Raw genomic sequence first — 21,225 nt, forward strand, 5'->3', positions numbered from 1 at the left:
GCATGGTGTCACAGTTGTGTCTGCTACAGGTGAGTCTGTAGGACTAAAGATACAGGTTAGCTGATACATTTACATACAGAGCAGGGCTTTGATGAATGACTTTGTGGTGCCCTGATGACGTGGCCAGTGGAAAGCATAGACTGTTCTTGCCTTATTATATTTGAGGCAGAGCACTTCACATCTTGATCTGTAATCGCTGGAGGCACAGTGCCCTCAGAGAATTAAAGAAGAGGAGAGTTGGGCAAAAAAAAAAGCCTTTTCCTTTGAACCCACCAAAGCGTTCATTTAGATAGTGGTCTATTTTCTACTTCAGTATTCATTCTCTCTCTCTCTCTCTCTCTCTCTCTCTCTCTCTCTCTCTCTTTCTCTCCTCACTTGCTTTTGTGATCCAGGGATCTCTTTTCTGGTTTAGCTTCACAGTATTTGTTTCTGTATGTCTATGCTTTTGGGATCCAGAACAAAACTACTGGAAAAAGGACAGAGAATCTTTTTTCTTTTCTTTTCTTTTCTTTTCTTTTCTTTTCTTTTCTTTTCTTTTCTTTTTTTTTGAGGAGTAGGTACACCTAAACCAACCTGACATGCACTAGATGAGCACTCCATATCTCTCTTATCTGACCTGTGGCTCACAGCTTCTTCATCTCATTCAGATTCCATACACAACACACACATACACAACACACACACACACACATATACAGACCTTTCAGAGCATGTCCTTTAGCACCGAGAGCGGCTGCATTCTGCCATGAAAATTCATGTACTACTACAGCCGAGTGTCTGTGATCATGTCAGGCTGGGTGAACAGGGAGATGTCATCTGACAACCACCGCTCGAACTGTGTGTGTGTGTGTGTCTGTGTGTGTGAGTGTGTGTGTGTGAGAGAGAGAGAGAGAAAGAAAGAAAAGGTCTGAAACATTTATGGGATGTGTGTCATGTGCAGAATGTTCTTCAATTAGTTGAAGGAGAAGATGCATGCCTGCAACTTTTCAACCCAACAACACGGCAAAGAAACACTGCTTCCCGAAACAATGCAAACTGTTTTCTGTTTCTTTGTTTACCGAAGCCCATTACAATGGTAACCGAAATAGAGAAAGCAATTGATCACACTCACTTATTATGACTTGGATATTTGTTGTCCTTCAACGGTGATAGGTGGCAACTGCAACAAACACTAATTGATCCCCATTGACACTTCACCATGACTTATGACCCTTCCCAAGCTACCGATGTAGATAGATAGATAGATAGATTACTTTATTGATTCCCAAGAGAAACTGCACTGTTGCAGCAGCAATTCACATAAATCCCAGAGCACACATAACTTAGACAAAAACAAAAACACACAATGAGGTTGGTAAAAAAACAAACAAATAAACAAACAAACAAAAAAACTATGTTACATTTATTATGACAAAAAATAGTCTAGTTATTGTTTTTTAATGCTGTATTTATATTATCTTGTATTTATGATGTTCTTCAAACTTTCACAGTGAAAAACAATACACTGCATGCACAGTTTTCACCATAAATACATCATATCAAGACAAAATAAATTACTTCTGTTGGTTGCGTTTTCTGGTTTACAATGGAATGTGAACCATGGGTGTGGTGTAAGCTACTGTTACTGTGTGTGTGTGTGTGTGTGTGTGTGTGTGTGTGTGTGTGTGTGTGTGTGTGTGTGTGAGTTTGATTCAGTTCTGAAAACTGTGTGTATTGATTGATTTATTGGTGTCAAATGTATCTTTCACAAAATATCAGTGCAACTGAACATGACACATATACACAAAAACATCACATTAGCACTAATTTGTTCTTTTGGATCTACTGACATTAAATGAGGATTTTCTTTATACTATTTTGTGAAATTTCTCAGTTTTTATGATGTAAAAATGGATGTAATGTTTACATATTTAGTTCCAAAGATTTTACTTCAGATGTTGATCATTTTTGTGATGGCTGTATCCTGCTAGTGACTGAACCAATAAAAAAAAGCAGTACTAAGTAACTGTCTGTTAGCTCTTTACACTTTAAACAGGGTCATATGGTATTATTGTCATTTTGCCCTTACTTTCTGTAGTTTTGCAGAATGATCTAATGTTTGGGACAGTTTTTCAAGAACTATGTGTGACCACACTTGAGAAAAAAATGTTCACATCCATTGAGAGTCCTAAAACAGCTGACCTGGAGCAGTGGGTCTAATCCTACAGGTCTTAGCTTTCAGCCATGCCTTTCTTACATTTCCACAATTACTTCAATCACTTGTTTTACTCTGCACTCTGTTGCTGTCCATACTGCAAAATACCCTAAATGTCTGTTGTGTGTAGGTAGATGGGTCTTTTGTAAACTGGCTTTATTTAGGGTGTCTCACTTCCTAGGCCAGATAACTGCCCAACATGTTCTTTACACCCAACACTACCTGTGCTAGCAAGAGTCAGGCACGAAATCTTCCCTAAATGAAGGCAACGGGAGAGGTTGTTTCTGCCCTCAGTCAAAACCGCCTGGCCACTTATTCACTCTGGCCGACAGAATGTATTACTTAAAATGGATCTTGCGACATTGTATCATTTGTCAAAACAGGAACTGGTGTATCACCTTTAGAGTTCACTGAAGGTCAGCCAGTCTGTTGAAGTGCCCTGATCACACCAATAGGACATTGCTCCCTGTCAAACTTTCTCTACATACTGTGAAACTATATACATGTACTACTAAAGTTCTTTAGATAAAGGTCACTGTTCTGACCTTTGTTCTGAATATAATTAATATGATATGTACAAGCTAATACTCTAGCACTGAAACTACACCCCCCACGCACACTTTTCCTTATTATATCATCTTGCTTAGTTTATTTTGACATCTATAATGGGTCAACTGTCACAAAAACTTTTATTATGAAGTGAAAGTCAGCTTGTCAAGATTTTGAAGATTTCAAACCATTATTGTGTCATTGCTGCTTCATGGGGCCATTTATATTGTGATGCTGCCCTGTCCAAAAATGCCTCCTTTGTAGAATGTTCTGTTGCCTTTGACAGTGTCTGGACTGTTTCTTTAACAGGATCCTGTCCTATTGTTTGTCTCAAAGGATGCGATTAAACCTGAGACAGACCCTCTAGAGAATGCAGTCTTTTTGTCTGCGCCACTTGTGTCTTTGTCAGGAACACTTCCATACACTGCCGGTAAATTATAGTCCAATTTAGAGGGATTTAAGACTGTGTCCAAGAATTCAAAATCAACACAACCCATTCAGCAAATTAAGGCTTTGACGATAGTTTCATTAGTCTAAGTGTTTGTGATTGAGCCAGTCTAACTTAAAAAATGTTTGGAAATGTGAGTTCCCTGAAGTTTTTGAAATTACCCTCTGGAAAGACAGAACATGCCACTGTAGAAGGAGCAAGAAACTGCTGATCCATTTTAACTGACTAGCAGAGATGTCGGGCCACCAGACAAAGAACCAAACCATGTATTCTTCTACTGAGGAGCACCAGTTCCTCCCTGCCCACCCATCCTGACCACACACACACAGTGAGAGAGAGAGAGAGAGAGAGAGAGAGAGAGAGAGAGAGAAAATAATGCACTCTTACAAGCTATCCTGCTTCACACAATCAGTCTCTGGTTTTGATTACCTTTAACAACCAGCAAGCAATGATCAGCAGTTACTACTGACAGACTTTTAAGTCAATAAACATTGCTCTGTACTCATTACAATGTAACATTACAGATATCTTTTACATTTTGCAAGGGATGCAAAATATTGTTCCCCAGAGGACAGCTGAGCTGCTGATATATACAGAGGACTTTTTGCACAAGAGGGAAGATAGCATATAGTGTAACTCTGGCGTGGCTCCTGGCGGGCTTGCATTGTTTTGCAAGCTCATTGAGTTGAAAGGAACAGACGCCAGTTCCTGCACAAAGACTCTTCTTTCTGCACAGAGGAAGTTTTGTTCTAACTCTGTCCTTTGCTGCCTGACTTGGGCCTGTCATTAACTTCTTGTATGCTTTTGTGTGTGTGTGTGTGTGTGTGTGCGCGCGCGCGTGTCTGTGTGTGCGTTTGCCTGTGTCTCTTTTCTGTACATTCCAAAAAAAAAAAAACCCTCCAAAAAACAACCCATTCTGCTGAATTACATCAATCACTCAACATTTTCTTGTCTTTAAATGTAGACATCCCCCTTCCCCCTTCTGCCACCCTGTTGTAATTGCTTTCTTTCGCGTGGAGTACCCGTGATCATGTTTGGAAAATGGGACCGTGCCCCCTGGGGTGAGCGGCAGAACGCATGCTGTGGGCATTAATAAGCCATAAATTTCTGTGTGCTCAGCTCTGACAAGCTTTGACAGCAATAACCGTGGCTATCGAAGCTTTAATGATGCATTGTTTGTGTCACCTCTTCCGCAACTGGTTTGACGATGAGTAATGACTGGTGTTTCAAAACCCATAGTCTCTCTCTCTCCCTCTCTCTCGGGATGTTAAGACTCGCTTACCTGCCCTACTGTACTTGACTCTTCACAGATGATAAAGAGGATGGTGATTAAAAGTGATTAAACCTGAGATGAGGAGTAAGAGTTTTTCATTATTGGCCCCAGTGTTAATTAGTCTGATAACTGGAGTCTCTCAGGGACCAAATGAGTTCTGTTGAATTATTGTCAATATAAATGTTGGCACAGGCAAAATTGAACTTCATTCTGCTCTAACATTATAAGATATGATTTCTAATGCAATAGAAAAATAATTTATCAGACCAAAAAGCTTCTTTGTTGGTTTCTCCTTGGCCTAAAGAAACCAAGCATGGAGGTGCACCATGGCGACCGGCAGCAAATTAAAGATTTGACGCATCTGGGGCAACATACATGTAGAGATATATGGTTTCCTCATCAGTAAATGGACAGGCAAGAAATCCATGTGAGGTATGACAGCTCATCTGTGAGCGTTAGTGTGTACCACACTGTTTGTCACCACTGCGGTTTGCTCCCCAAGGTCGTTGTCAGAAAAAAAAAGGAGAAAAAAAAGAGGGATGATTTTTGCAGTCAGAGGAGGTTAGAAGGTCAGAACAGTAACAGCAGGAGTGTTTTCTCTAATGAGGCATGTGCCCACCTCCCCACAGGAGAAACAGGTTCTGACATACACCTCACCTCTGTGTGTGAAACTGTTCACCCCTGACTGCTTTATGATTCCTATAGTCCCCAACCCTGAGTATCAATGCACTTCCCTAGAACTAAGTGGGTAATAACACAACAACACAGCTGCAATATAATTTCCACACATTTTCAAACTATTTGTATTTGCAGCATATATGTGCACATATTTATTGGCATTTACCTTGCATTCCATTTCTATCTAAGTTTAGTCATATGTATTTTAATTGCGGTTTAGTCCTTTTGTTTTATGAAAATATTTGAGCATGAGCGTGCTTGTGGCCAGTCTTGCTGGCTGTTACGTAGCATTGTTTCACTGCATGACATGAACAATACTGAGGTTAGCTAGATACTTCTTTTAGCAGATGTTCATTACACCAGCTCTTGACAAAATTTACCCTGTGATGAAGCTGCAAAACATAGTGTCACAAAAGGGAATATGTCAGCTTTCTAAAAGTTGTTGGAGATAACCAAAATCTAGTTACAGAGATTAGACTTAAGACTAAAGAGATAAAAAAAATAAAAGATGTTTTTACCAGAGAAAAACTTGCTTGCAAAACAAGCACTCTCCATTTGAGATAAACACAGGACTTAGACTTCGCACAGTGAATCTGACGAAGGCCAAACTAAGACTGTGCAAAGAAGACAGAAACGCATGGGACTTAAATACATGTCACCTGTGTCTTAAAAACATAAGACACAGGTGACACCAGTGAACTAATAATCAGGTGAATGATGGATGGAGGCCAACCATGCCTTTTGACAAGATCTAGAGGAAAGGAAAGGGCACCTCTTACAATTAGCCTGTTGCCGCTGTTCAGGCACTTGAGTGAAGCAGGTTGCTCCGAGCTCACTTCTATGTCCATCTGCGCTTGGCAACATATTGTTCAGCAGCTGGAACTACTACCTCCACCCCTTGAGACATGAATAACAGAGGCTGAACCCCAAACTGACACTCAAAGGGAGAGAAGCCTGTGGAGGAATTTCCCAAGAGGTTACGTGCCAGCTCAGCCCACACAAGAAACTGAGATCAGGTAGAAGGAAGGGAGAAAACCAAGCAGAGCAGGCATTTCAGTCTTTCTTGATTTGTTTTCACTTTGGATATCATATTCAGAATATTACAAGTGACATTGTTAACACTGTGCTACATTACAGAGAAGTACAAAACTATAATAATGAGCCTTTAAAATTTTTACAAGCACACGCATGAAGTGTAACTACCTCTATCTTTTCTAAATATCTAATGGCTTAAAAATGGACAATATCCTGTTTGTTTTCCTAAAAACTGAACACACCATGGTAAAGTAAAGGGATTGAAGTGTCGTGGCAGCAACATCCGACAGGTTCTCCCAGGCTGCCACACAATAAGACCATTAATTATTTAGCGTAATGGAATAATAACATTAGGCTACTAATGTGTGTCAGATGATAAGTCATGTTTGAGGTTGACGAATGATAGGCGAATCTTTGCATGCAGAGTTTGCATGTCACCTTCTTGAGGTCACCCTTTACATGTTCGAAATGATCCCACACTTAGGATGATTACCTTCCCGACATAGTCTAATAACTTTTTAACAACAAGGCTCAGCTCGGATAACAACAGAGTATTAGGGCCACATTGAGGAAAAAACATTTTGAGATTTCGAGAATAAGGTCATAATATTACAAGAACAAAGTTGTAATTGAGAAAAAAAAATCTGAGATTTCGTGAATAAGCTCGTATTATTATGAGAATAAGTCGTAATTGAGTAAAAAGTCATAATATTATGAGAATAAAGTTGTAATTTATTGAGAATAAAGTCATAATATTTCAAGGAAAAAAGGTATAATATTACGAGAATAAAGCCGTAAAATTTCGAGAGAATTTTTTTTTTTAAGAAAATATATTATCAGCAACCAGCAGTTGTATATGATAATGTGGTGCAGATTAAGTATTTCATTATTTGTGACACCTAAAGTATGACTTCACAAGATGTTCCATGTTGCTCATTTTAATGCAGGCGGCAGGCTGCTCCTTTGATATTTCTCCTCTAAAATAACACATAGCCTAAAATTACAACTTTATTCTCGTAACATTATGATTTACTACTAACAGACCAACTTGGTCAACTAAGACTCTTCTCATCTACTAACGGCTTGGTCGACTATTAGGGGGCAACCCTAATTCTGACATGTCTTGGAGCATTAAATCTGCTGTTTCCTTTGTTGAGGGTAATGGAATGAAATGGGCAGCCTTTGAGAATCGGTCTGCTACAACTAGGATAACTGCACTACCTTGTGGTGATGGAAGTCCACTAACGACGTCCATAGAAATGTTAAACTAGTAGTGGTTTTGAATGGGCAGTGGATGTAGGAGATCAGCAAGACGCTAGTTTGTGGACTTATTCTGGCAAGTGCTGGACAGGCTCAGACAAATTACTAGATGTCCTTTGCCATCAAAAACACCTCCTGTTGAAGTCTAGCCTTTGTGTCACTCCAAAACGACCAGCAAGTTTGGAGGAATGTCTCCACTCAGTGATCTTGGGCCTGACTTCCATGGGAGCAAAAAGACCATCCCGAAGAGCTCCCCTGGAGTCAGGCTCAGAACGGTGAGCCTCTTGAACAGAGTCTCCAGTAGAAAGTTTCACTGGAACTAGAATGCAAGACCTGGATAGGACTGGTTCCTTAGCTTGTTCTGTCTCAGAAGAATTGCCCTGTCATGAGTGCATCATTCTTAATATTCTTAGATCCAGGTCTTTCAGAGACAATAAAGTGAAAATATAAAAAAAATAAAACAAACAAAAAAACCCAACAAAAACAGAAAGAGCCCACCTAGCTTGCATGGAATTCAAACATTCTGATGTACGTTATATTCTTGTGGTCATTCCACAGAGAGAGAGAGGATGTTGGGCCTTGTCTAACCAATGCCTAGCCATTCCTCTAAAGAGAGCTTGATAGTAAACAATGCTTGGTTACTGATATCACACTTGCTCTCAGCATGAGACAATTGTTGGGAAAAAAGCTCATCTAATGCTGCCTGCTCATGAGGAGACCACAAATTCAGATAGGTGATTACTTTTTTAGGATAGTTAAAAGTGCTGTTGAAGAGCTGAAGTTCCTGATGAATTTACCATGCAATAAAATAGCAAAAAAAAAAAGTGGTGTAACTACTTCAGTATGGTGGGTTGAGGCCATTCCAACTTCGCTCGCACACACCCTCCCATCATCCATCTGTATGCCTTTGGAGGAAACAACATACCCAAGAAGATAGACTCGGGAGACATGAAATTCATATTTTTCCATGATGACAAACAGAAAGAGACTTTAAAGTTGTTGGAGAACCTATTTGATGCATTGAATATGCTCTGTGGTTCTTGTAGAAACTAAGAATGTCATCCATGTAGGTGAACATAAAACGGTTCAGCATTTCACATAAAATATCATTCACAAAAGCTAGAAAAACTGCAAGAACATTAACAAGTCCAAAAGGTATCACCAGATACTCAATATATCCATTGCTGAAACCTGTTTTCCACCACTCATCTCCCTCTCTTATCCATACCAAGGGGTATGTGCTATCCAAAATAGTAAAAATGGTAGCACCTTGGGAAGCTTAACAATTATGGGAACGTTCCTCTGAAAAGAAGGTTTCAAACAGTTAACAGAACAACAGTAGCTCCATTTAATTACGGTACTTGTAGACCAGGAGAACTGAAGCTTATGCCAGCACACCCAGGTGTTGTCTCTGTATGTTTGCTGTTGATAATGAGAAGATGTTTCATCTGCCATTCAGTAGTGCTGGCCCTGATCAGCTTTTCACCATAAGCTTAAACTCTTTGGGGGAAGAGATGTTCCTTGAAAGGGAAAAACAGTCTTTGCACAAATCCAATGTCTAAGAATATTTCTGCAGCACCAGAATCCACCAAGACTTTGTAGGTTACCATCTTTTCTCTAATACCCTCCAAGGTAAACTGAGCAGAAATCAGATGGCGAGAAGGTTGGCCATCTGGGAGAGCTGCTCCGCTCATCAGGGGTCTCCCTTCTGCTAACAAGCTTTGCTTTTTGCCTGAAGTTCAGGACAATTTAATTGCACGTGGCCGGAAACTGCACAGTACAAACATCTTGCTTTCTTCAACCTCTCTCCTTAGGGGTCAAAGGGGTCCATCCTAATTCCATGGGTCCTCCTTCAAGGACAGCATTAGCAGGAAGTGTTTCTTTTCCCTGAGAAGACTTGGGTAAAGATCTGTTATTACCTCAAAGATGTCCACACTCTCTCCTTCTCTCCAGAAGCTGATTGTCTATCCATATAGCCATAGTAGTTAAATTTTCTAAATCAGATCCTCAATCTCTGTCAGGAAGCTCATTTTTAAGAAAACTCAGAGAACTTATCAGAGGAAAAGGAGGATGGCAATAGCCTAATTCAAAGACTAAAGTACACTGAGTAAGAACCCTTTGGACTTTCCTGAAGACCCATCAAATCTCTGCAGCACTGGGATGTGATGTTCCCTAAAGTATACCTTATCTTACCTTACCGTACCTCCCTGGATACTGAATAAGCAGCAGGTTGTAGTGTGGTAGTGGTGATGCAGCTTCCTTAGAGACCTTAAAGTATAGAAGATATAGAAGCTATATCTTACAAAATAAACACTCCTCAGTTAGGGTTGCAGACAAAGAACTCGAGATTAGGATAGGACTTAGACTTGACACAGTGACTCTGACGAAGGCAAAACAAGGCAAGATGAGTGCAAGCACAAAACAGGATTAAAAAAACATAAGTTGCAGTTTATCCATATGTTATGTTTTTGTCTTGTTATTATTCCTTGATGAAAGCAGAGATAAAGTTTATCACAGATTTGTTCTCATGAGATACATTTTTAACTCGTTGTAACCTTCTCTTTACCATGGAAAAAAGGATGCTAATCATCAGTGTAAGTAAGGCCTATGTCCCCATGGTGGTCACTCAAACACCTCAGCACCATCTGTATATGCCTGGTCTCATCCCTTCCTAACATATACAAACAATGGCATCTCTGACTCATCTTGTTGTAACCATACTGCTGTTCACAAGCTGTCAAATGGTGTCTACTCACCAAAAGGTCTGACAACTCGGATAGTTGACAGAAAACCATGGTCCTAAGAGAAACTTACTATAATATCTTTGGGTGAGGTTGGAGGTGATCAGCATCAGACTTTATTAAAGCCTGAGTTTATCAAAGCCAAAATATTATAAAGTTTGATCTCTGTAAAACACTGACTCAGTTGAATCCAGAGGTGTGTTCAGTGAATAGAAATGTATTTTCTGATGCTGCAGTTACTGTCAATAAATTCATCAGCAAGTTGAACCTGTGCTTTCCTGATTTATGTATGTCACTTTTTATTGATAAAATGAACAGTGTTTCACTCTGGGGAAACTGTGGACATTATGCAAACACGGAGTTGAAGTGAATTAAGGGATTCTGTGCACTGCAACCAACCATTGCATTAATCTTCCTGCACACACTACAGATTTGATATTTTCTTGGAAACAATATATCTTCACTGGCCCATTTTTCTGCTCATGAACAAAGATTGCAATTGAGAAGTATGCAGTTTCAGTTGCAAGTGGTCCTGGCTGTCTTTCCCACAGAAATACACATCAGCATCACTGAAGACAATATTGGGTGTGAAGCCTCAGGAACTGGAAGAGTCAGTCATGGAAGCTTCTGCCAAATGTGCCACAACAATCATAATTCTCTCAGTCACGGAGTCTTTCTCTGGTCACAGTAGCCAGACGAATGGCTGATTTTGCTTGTCCAGCATATTTATACCTGGCCCTAAGCGTTATTGGATGTTAGCTGCTTAACTAAACACACTTTCGAGTCACAAAGGAATACACAATCCTACAAAAGCCATTCTTGTGTGAAAGTGCCTGCAATTACTATTCTTTGTATTCCTCATTTTCTCAAGAGTTTTCTTTACTTTAGCAAGTGTTGTTTGTATGGACTGTATATAGAAACATAAATAAGGTAAAATTCCTCTGAACAAAACTGTTAAACGTGATAGAGCTTCGTTGGGCTTTTTTCACTACACTGATGATATTTTTAAAATATTCATGCATAAACATTACCCAGTTACAGAGCAGCTGTGTATGATAGTCATTGGGACTATCCTTAGAAATAATGGTCTGAGATGACTTTATTATGAAATGATTTGAGGGACCAGGGACCATAGAAGCAGGGTAAGGGTCCATAAGGGTGTTTGCTAGTCTAGTTGAATGTGTAAATGCTTACAGCTTTGACAGCGGTTCAGTAGATAATGATGTTTTCCACTAGTGCTGAACTGTTGCATCACGGTTAATGTTGTAGTCGAAGACTCTTGATTTTTGTGGATTATAGAAATAAATCCAATCAAATCCCACTTTGAATACATTTGAGAGTGACCAGGAGTTTAAACATAAAGTTGGTCACACTTTGTTGATGGCAGTTCAAACACAGAGTAATATCTGAGAGCAGTGCCGAATAGAGCTATGTGCTATGTAATGTGACCTGTTCTCTGCACAAGCTTTGTCAACCAGTTGCCTTTTAGAGTGAGGCTACTAGTCTTGTTTAGTATAGCAATGCTTCACATTTCTGACAGTCTCGAGCAAGCAGTCCTGTGCAGTCCATTTGTCTTCTTCACTGTTGTATAGATGTCTAAGTCTTTAGGATATAATCTAACCCTCTATTACATCTACCAAAATGCAAGGATGTCAAATTATATTGATTTGTCGGACGAAGGGTCATCATAACAGCAGAGCACTGGACGCATTTGTCACAGAAGTATAAACACTATTGCATCTCAGAATAAAACTGTTGGTATCAGTTAAGCAGAACGTAGTTATAAACTAAACCAAAATGTGAAAATGTTGCAGATAGTCCACATATTAATGACTGTAATTACAATAATCTACACTGTTAATGAATACTTTGTTATTCAAATTATTCATCAAATATGCCTGTATATCTGGAAGTCATTTTTGAAAAAAAAAAAAAAACTGTGTAGTGTAGCAAGCAATGTAGCTTATTTTTGACAGTTATTTTCTATGAGCACATAGATATTTAAATATTTTGAATTTAACCATTGTGGAGTTTGCGGTGTTGTTTTCAGATGTTTCGAATTCAGCTCAGACAAAACATACTTTGAACTGAATTATTCTGAATGTTTATAGAACAGGGACCATTTTACATTTACTTTTTACATCAGGCAGTTACAGTAAAGCTGAATAAAATTAAAAAGTATTGAGCTATATAATGTTCAATGCATTATATAGTCTGAAAATGAAAATATGTACATAAACATACTGATAATCCTTCTGTTTGCTTTATATAGTGCTAATGAAATGATTAACAACAGCTTTGCACAGCATTATCGCCAGTGAAAGATAATTATTAAGGATGAAATATGACTGCAATTACATGCTGGATTAATACAGTGGTCTGCATGTCTACTAATAACCAACTGAGCTTTGCTGTAATATAAGGTGGCTGTATTCATGGAAATACTGAAGAGATGAGGAGGTTTGCATGCTGAATTTGTAATGATGTTTTAGTGTTCCAAAAGAAGAATTCAACCACTCAGTTTAATCGTTCAGCTCTTTGCTGTATCGAACTTCTGCTGTGAAATTTTTGCGAAAGACATGTTTACAGAAGAAAAAAAACCCTGGAAACCTGCCATTTTGCTGTAACTGGTTCTCTATCGTTACAATGAATCGTGCTAAAAGTGTTAATCGGTCTGAGATTTCATAGTATCAAGGTCTGCTTCTGTTACTCTGGATGATGGCTTTGGGCGGTTCATTTATCCTACAGATGGACTAGAAAGGAGTCACCTGAGAGATAAATTAAACCTCCATAACCTTATACGTCTTACCTTCCCTTCCGCAAGCATTATATAAACCTCAAACACAGACCACGCACCCTAGAGCAAAATCTTTCCATGACAGATGCGCAGCACAAAGTGCACGATTCCTGGAAAGTGCTCAATGTGCCCAATCGGAAATGTGCTCAGGCTGTCTTCGGTTGAGTGAAGCAAACACGCTGCTTGTAGTGTCGTGATTCTGAGAAGTGCTCTGAAGCAGAAAGCTCTTATTCAAGGAAGGTATAAGTCAGAAGACAGTCCCATGTTCACAAAACGCCCAGCATAAACACATTATTTGTTTAGCAAAATAATGCAGACAGACATAATCATGACATTTTATTCTGTTGACTAAACTTCAGAACGCCTTCTTACAGAATGAAAATACTCAATTATATCAGTCTCAGTCAGTCATAGATCAGTCATATACTCAGTCTTATTTTATATGACGGTGGAAGTCCAACAGACGTTGAGACTTTTCATTATTGTTCATTACTGCTAGTGCTCAACCGTTGCCATATTCAGTGCAAACCAACAAGTTCGATAGCCCTGTGTTCATGACAGTGTTTTCCTGTTCTCTGTGACTGAAATTTAAAACAACAGAAGTGGAATTAGGAACAACCCGCTGACACAATAACCCACACTTATTTCGTATGCTAAATAAATTGCTCGGCATCGGATAGCCACGAAAAAAGCTACTTTCGCCCTCCTCTCTCGCAATTTCTGTCTCCCTTTGTCTCTCAACAGATCTTTTAAACGACATTTATTTCAATCCAAATATCAGGTGTTTCGAACAAGCCCTCGCGGTAACCGTTAATTAAGACGCTGCACTATGGCAAACCAACATAATGCGCATTTCCTCAGCGGGGTTGACCTTCGCAGCAACTGATGCTATGTTTCGAGGGCGGGATAATCAACAGGCAATATGAAAGGCAGAGCACGGAATAGTATCAGGCTATTAACTGGATCGCCAACCCTTTCAGTTAATTATCAATCCTGATAGCGCTGGTGTATTAGTGATTTAATGGCTTGATTGTCTATAATTTGACAGTTGCAGATTACCACAATGTCTCATAATTTTCACGATGAAATACTTTGGGCCTTTGCTCTTTAAAGCGAATGGAAGGTCGTGTTGCATTTGCTGTCGATTTTCATTAACTGAGCAGTGTCAGTGTGATACTTCCATCCGTGAGATATTCGAAAGTTAACTCTACTCTCTTTCGTCAGTAGCCTATTACACAGATTAAAAAGATTGTAGAGTTGTTCACTATGTGATCTGAATAAATAAACACAGCGATTATTTAAGATTTTGCATTTGTATTATACGGTCCTTATGTCAACAACACTGTCACAGCATATTCATAGTAGGCCATGTTCCAAATCTTGAAAAATATCTCATTTGTGTCGAAATCCCACAAATTAGGCCTACTGTCGATTAGTTTACAGCTGAATGATACCAACACGTAGCATAGTCCACGGGTCCCAAATCTTATTGTCGATTTTACCGGGCGGATTTAATTAAAGTCAGATCATAGCCCATAGAAAGGTCAACGAGCAGTACCTCGTCACGGTTACATCCTTTCAAATTACAACCCAACAGTGGTGATCACAGTCTCATAGTTCTTTTAACCCGACGCATTCCTCTTATTTTTGTTCTTCAGCTAGAGCGCTCTCTCTCAGCTGTGCCTGTTATCTGAAATAATGTATATCGCAAGTCACCGTTATCAAGATGAGGACCGTTTGTTTACCCCGCATATAAATCAGTAAGAGAGGCTGGCTCTTGTTTTTCCATTGTGTCCATACAGAGTGAATTTACTGCCATTCACAAATTTGGCCAAAAGCTTTTGTCTGGAACAAAGGGAATTCCAAGGAAATGCATAAATCTCTGAGGACATCTCCATAAGGCGCTACCAACTAGTAAATCTGCTGTATTCTAACGAACTAAAGGGGTTAAAGAGAAGGGAAATAAAACTGACCTAGAGAGAGAGAGAGAGAGAGGCGGGCACTTTGATGCCTCCAACCTGTTTCACAGTATGCGTGCGCTTTAAGTGAGTTGCTCCGAACTGAGGAAAAGTGAGTAGTTCACTGTTCTGGATGCGTGGATATTCTGCCCGGGTAATGAACCATCCCCATCATTAATAGTGGACTAGACAAGTGTATAGAGGTCAACGACTCAGCGAATGAATGAAAACGGTAATAAAACCATTTTATGGTAAATAAAGTCATTCTTCACCGAAAACCTATCTGTGTCAACAATCCGTGAAAATGAAAGAGCTCTTGCAGAAAATATCAGCACCATGGACAGCACGAAACAAGCTGCTTGAATTGTCGGTTCTCTCATTAATATGTAATATTAATGTGAGATTATGATATGAATATACAATTGCCTGTACACAGGGTACAACTGTGGATTTTGACAATGATTATTATCTCGGTAAATATATGTACCGAAACTAATGCTGACAACCTTAGATTTTCGTGCGACAACGGAAGGAGTGGCCTTTGTTACATTAAAACGTCTGCGCTGCCCAGTTTTGTCCTCATAACCCGAATTTGAAGTCTACAGAATTCCCCCAGAGGAGATGATGAGCTCTACGCTCTCAGGCGCATACGTCAGCTGAGAAGGAGGTACAATAACATAAACACAAACGGAATCTAGTCTGTGTTAATGTCTGGATTTGAATCACCACACGGTGGAGCAAAGCCTCTCCAAACTTTTATTCCCACATAAGCTCGATGAACTGCGAAACAAAGTTTCACAGTGGTAATAACAGCTGCACATCCGATCTTTTAACTCTATAAAACATAAACTGGCTACAAACAGACCATTAACATAATTCTTGATGGATTGTAGTGTCTCACAAAGCCATCACAAATTACACGTTTTGTTCCGGTCCAAAACGCACCCAGTGACTCTTGTTCAATGTGCATCGGGAACAAATTGCAATGATTGTATCCAACTTGACTGTGGGCACTTGTACGAGGACAAACAGCGCGTTGTGCTCCAGTGCCGGGGACGGACATTCGGAGGCGACCTCTTTTCGCACCCTGAGTCCGACTGGACACTTGGTCGTAGCTGTTTGCTTGGGCTTCATCGGCACTTTCGGATTCCTGAATAACCTGCTAGTTCTTGTCCTGTTCTGCCGCTACAAGGTGCTGCGGTCTCCCATCAACCTGCTGCTTATTAATATTTCCTTCAGTGATCTTCTGGTGTGCGTCGTGGGCACGCCGTTCAGCTTCGCCGCGAGCACGCAAGGACGATGGCTCATCGGGAAAAGTGGATGTGTGTGGTACGGCTTTGCCAATTCTCTGTTAGGTAAGCTTTCGGATTCAATGGGTTTTTTCTCCAGTTGTCAATTCAAAGCTGCTTGTAGTGTTCGCATTATGGGCTCAGCTAGTTAATTCTGTCTTGGAAAATACCAAGGATAAATTCTGGACCGATTCTCACAGTGTTACTTTGTTGGTGGATTTATGAGCAAATGCGAATGTGTCAGCGCAAGGTAGACAAAGTGTGTTTAATTAAAGTGTGTTTTAACGGCTAATCAATCAAAACTTGGTACTTAAATATGGAAGATGACGGCACATGCATTTGGATGTGTAGGCTACGTATAGTCGATTAATTAATCTGTCCACCTTGAAAGGCATCGTAACTTGTATTGAGCCAAGCACTGCAATTTGTCGGCTTGCGTGTTTCATATTGCGGATTCCACATAAATGTTTCCGTCAAACTGTTTGAGAATATTGTATTTTCAGGGAAAAGCTGGTGCGTCTTTGTGCGGAACGCCAGTGAACACAGGGCATTTGATTGTAGTCAGAATGGTGTCTTTGGGTTGATCAGTAATTTAAGGTGAATTTTAGGTTCACACATGGACTATGAACACATTAATATACCAGTATATAAATATGTGAACTAATTACCTGTGGACATATCTGTTTGTGTCCTGAAGACTAATTCTGAATACAGTCAATTTTTAAGCATTATTGCTATTTTGATATCAAAGTTATATTCTGATTTGTTGGCAAATTGCGGCGCCGCTTCCTGTAAAGGATTTTGCCTCTACCCAGTCCATAGCACTAACAAACTAAGTATTTGGCTAATAGTCAGTGCATGTCTCATGCGTGTCCTGTGCCTTGCGTCAAAGTGTTCCTACCCCGCAGATGGCGGCGGCGCAAAGCTTTTAGTCTGTGGGATGCAAAGAGAACCTTAAAATTGAGTTGGCATGAGTTTAATATAGCGAGCCTTCAGAGGTAATATAGTCGCTTAAATCGTCTATTTTAAAGTTGTTAATAGGCTGTGTAACTCCTTAATGGTGGGACTGAGAAACGACACCATTCATCATTGTAGGGCTTATTTTCATCCTTAATTGCTTGATGAAAAGTAACATTCTCTTATCATGTGATGAAGCTCGAGCGTGAGGGGAAACGAGGAAAAACCTGCTTTGTGTATAAACCATTTGAAGTTTCTCTTAAAATGGAAAAAATAGCCCTTTTGAAACAGTAGCATCCTGTTACCTCTAAGTATTCTCAAAGAGTTATGCCCTACAGCGCAACTCGGAATCATGGTAGGCAAAGTTCACGCGACTGCCAAAGGTGTCAGTGGTTTGACAGGAATACTTACACGCTATTGAAACAAATTCGCCTTATTTTAGTTTCGCTGGCTTACTTTTCACTGACAAAATTGGAGAGTAAAACTTCATCATGTTTACATGGGCATCACATGTAAGCTACATGTTATAACTCGAGCTGACATGGATAAATGATGCTCTAAGGATGCATCGAACACACTCGAAAACCCTGCATTCCGCTATTGCATATACACAAGATTATGGTTAGGGTTAGAGTTTGATTTGTAGGTGCATTTATGGTAGCCTGTTGGTTAGGTGTGTGAACATGGAAGCAAAAATCTGTTAGGGAAGCCAAATGTTACACAACACAATTTTACTCTCACACTCTCCAATGCCATCTACAATGTGTTTCTCCTCCCAGCGTGGCCATTAAAAGACCCTATAGCTGGTCACAAAGCTAGTCTAATGTCACTGCAATGTATCATACCCGCCAGAGAAAGCGGAGCTCACCCTCCCATTCAGAGTTTTATTAGCCTTGAGGATTGCTTGTTAAAGTGTTCCCTATCATGTTTGGCAGGTAATGGCCAGCTATAAAGTTATACTATAACATTCAGAATGCCCTGTTATTTGAAAGTAACTTAGTTTTGATTGCTATTGGAATTCAAATATTCTTTCATTTTTACACTATAACTCAAGTAGTCAGGGCATTCATATTTGGAGAAGAGAGAGACAGAGAAATTGCTCATGTCCACAGAATGAGCATTCTACAGGAATGCTTTTAGCAAGCATGGCACAATAAAGAAGAAACAGAGTTTGTGAACTGCACAATGTTTAACTGGGCAGGTTTAATCAACATTGCTGATACACATCGGTCTTGCATTGTTTCAGTCTGGAGATGCCTGAGGTGTATAGATACAAGGTCTTGACTGCACCCTTGAGATTTGCCTGGAAACTCAATGTGGGCTCAGTGCCAGTGAATAATGCTGGGATTTTTTTTTCTTGGAGCTCTGTAGTAATGAGACATGGACTGGACATAGCATGGCCCTTGTTACTCATCACGCTCACTCTCTGAGGTATATAAATAGTAAAGGAAATGACACAGCTGTGTTCCACAGAGGACACTGGTGCAAGAATGTGTCATCACTGATTCCTCTGTGATACCTACAAGCTGGTTGAAGAGCAGTCAATAACAGACATTTCTAAAACGAGAGGAAGTGAAGAAATTGCTCTTCAATCTTAAATTTGTCTAGGATGTTCAGCTTCTCGCTTGCTGGAAGACTTTTCTTTCTTTCTTTCTTTTTGCATTTTTCATTAATACTTGGCTTTGTCTACTTCCAATGTGTCAGAGCAACTTTTTATTGTCTTCAGTTAATTTGGAATTTGAATGATATATAAACACAATGCAACAATTTTTTATTATAATGAGGAAACAAAAGAAGGAAACCGGTACCAGATGTGCGTCATGTAAAATATATCTCTTCCATAAGATCTGTGGTCATGTAATCTAAAGTAGATCTACACTGATGATAGCAATCTCAAAGACATTCAGTGCCTCAGGTCTGAGGAGGAAGTCTCAAAGGGGTTCTCAAATAACCTCTTTTGTCAAACAAAATGAAAGGGTGTTGAACACACTCAGCCTCCAAGGTTAGAGAGAGTCTTAAAGTATTTAACAGATTGGGTTTTATCTGAACACAACAGCAGCTCTGAAATCATCTTATGATATGAAAATACCAGATTCCAACCAATTTGTGCAGAGAAAAATTTCTCTCTCTCTCTCTCTCTCTCTCTAGATATAAATCTATATCTCACGGATTTATCTAAATATGCCTTCACCTGGTCTTAAATATTTGCATTTTATTTTGTCATTTGGCTTCATAATATTGGATGACTCCTTACCTGTTGTAATAAGGTTGACATTAAATGGGTCCTTAGCAAAAGCATGGATTGTGTTAACATTTAGGTTGTTTTCTGTGGGCCATTGTTTCAGAGACACAGGTTAATTAGCATCTATGGTTCCTGTAAATAAGTGCTGATTGTGCTGGTGTTGAAAGAGTTTCGTTCAATGCTGTTTAATTAGGGGAAAAACCAAAAAGACTCCCTGTCTCATACTGATATAGTAATTAAAATTTTGAGCAAGGCATTACTTCGTTCAGCAACATCAAATCTAACAAGGTTCATTTGCCTAGGTGTTATGTGTTATTCTCAAACTTTTAAATGAAAATGAGATTTTCATTTTTATATGCAAACACAGAGCAAAATACCAGATGATTACTCATTGTTTAGAGGCAAAGACTAACAAATTTTGCTGTGAACCATTTTTTTCTTCCCATCGAAATCTGGAATGTTAACTACAGTCTCAGCTTTTGCTCTCGTCTCCTTGAGTTGGTCATTTAACCTCAACATAATGAGAAGCCCCACTGTAGAGGTGCTACATGACCCTGTAAACATAAAAGCAAGCCTTTTTAATGCATGGTAAGGAGATTCCAGAATTAAAACTTCTAATACCGTTACTACTACAACTATTACTACTACTACAACCATTGCTACAATTACTACAACCAAAAAGTGAAAAAAGTTGAATGGTCCGGTCAGAGGACTTTGTCACTAAGTCATCCGTCTTAGTGCAAACATGCTCTACAAGAACACTTGGACTGATTGATTGTTGATTGCTATGTTATTTCAACCGTGAAAACAATTGGAGGACAGTAGTTGGTATGAAAGTGCTGTCTGCAGGACTGTGTTTGTTTTTGACTGTTTGTGTAAATTTTGATTTTGATGTGCCAAATCAATATTTGATCTGACAAAGAGAAAAGGCAGTTTGAAATTGTATTTGTTCTTGCAGCCCCAAACAGAATGAAACAAGTACGTGTTCAGGTAAATTTAAAGCATACACAAACTGAGAGCTCATCTACTCACTTTACTTTTTCAAATATGAACAGAGATTTTGTATGTAAATCATATGCCATGTGTTTAGGTAAGACATTCAACCATTAACTTATTGCATACACAACTCCACAGCTCTGCTTTTGACCGAGTGATCTTATCAGCTCTGTGTGAAATGTTTGGCCAAATGCTTCGAATTATAGCAACATTCCTGTGTTCTTTGTTACCATTGGAAATCAATTTGGGTGAAGACAGACTTATAGGTCTTGCTCACTTCACAGCACACAACAAACAAATAAGATGAAATAAGATGGAGTTATTTGAGACTCCTTGTGCTGAACCTGAGACAGGATATCTGTAAATGTAGTATCATTTATTGTCCTGGCAAACTGGTCACCAGAACTTGTAAATCAGTCAGGGTGAAAGGGTTTGTTTGGGGAGACACACCTCTGCTTAATGAATTAGCTGAGATAAGTGGCTGAAACTTTGGTCTGCATTGCATTTGAATTGAATTTTGGCGTGCGCGAATACAAATACGTACGCTTGAATACAAAACAAAGACACAAAAAAGCACATGCGGTAACATGTATGTAAAATATGTGTGCTTGATCTGCGTAATCAAGATCAAAATGACATTATAACAAGTTTTGGGAAAATCAAAGTGCTAAATGTGTGTGTGTGTGTGTGTGTGTGTGTGTGCGCGCGCGTGTGTGTGGTTGCCTGTGTGCATGTGTGTTTCTTGTGTTTTCAAGGCATTGTATCCCTCATCTCCCTTGCTGTGCTCTCTTACGAGCGTTATTGCACT

At 39.4% G+C, this 21,225-nt stretch overlaps 1 protein-coding gene across 1 annotated transcript in view; it reads left to right on the forward strand.

Moving 5' to 3' along the window:
* Positions 1-15,918: 15,918 nt before the first annotated feature.
* tmtopsa (teleost multiple tissue opsin a) overlaps positions 15,919-21,225 on the forward strand; it is a 50,366-nt gene continuing 45,059 nt past the window's right edge. The window contains exons 1-2 of the mRNA XM_030775268.1: positions 15,919-16,288; positions 21,173-21,225. The exon at positions 21,173-21,225 is cut by the window's right edge and continues 276 nt beyond it. Coding sequence (XP_030631128.1) covers positions 15,919-16,288; positions 21,173-21,225 — 423 coding nt within the window. The remainder of the gene's footprint in view (positions 16,289-21,172) is intronic.

The sequence above is a fragment of the Chanos chanos genome, chromosome 5 (genome assembly GCF_902362185.1).
Source record: "Chanos chanos chromosome 5, fChaCha1.1, whole genome shotgun sequence".
In the NCBI taxonomy this organism is placed as follows: domain Eukaryota; kingdom Metazoa; phylum Chordata; class Actinopteri; order Gonorynchiformes; family Chanidae; genus Chanos; species Chanos chanos.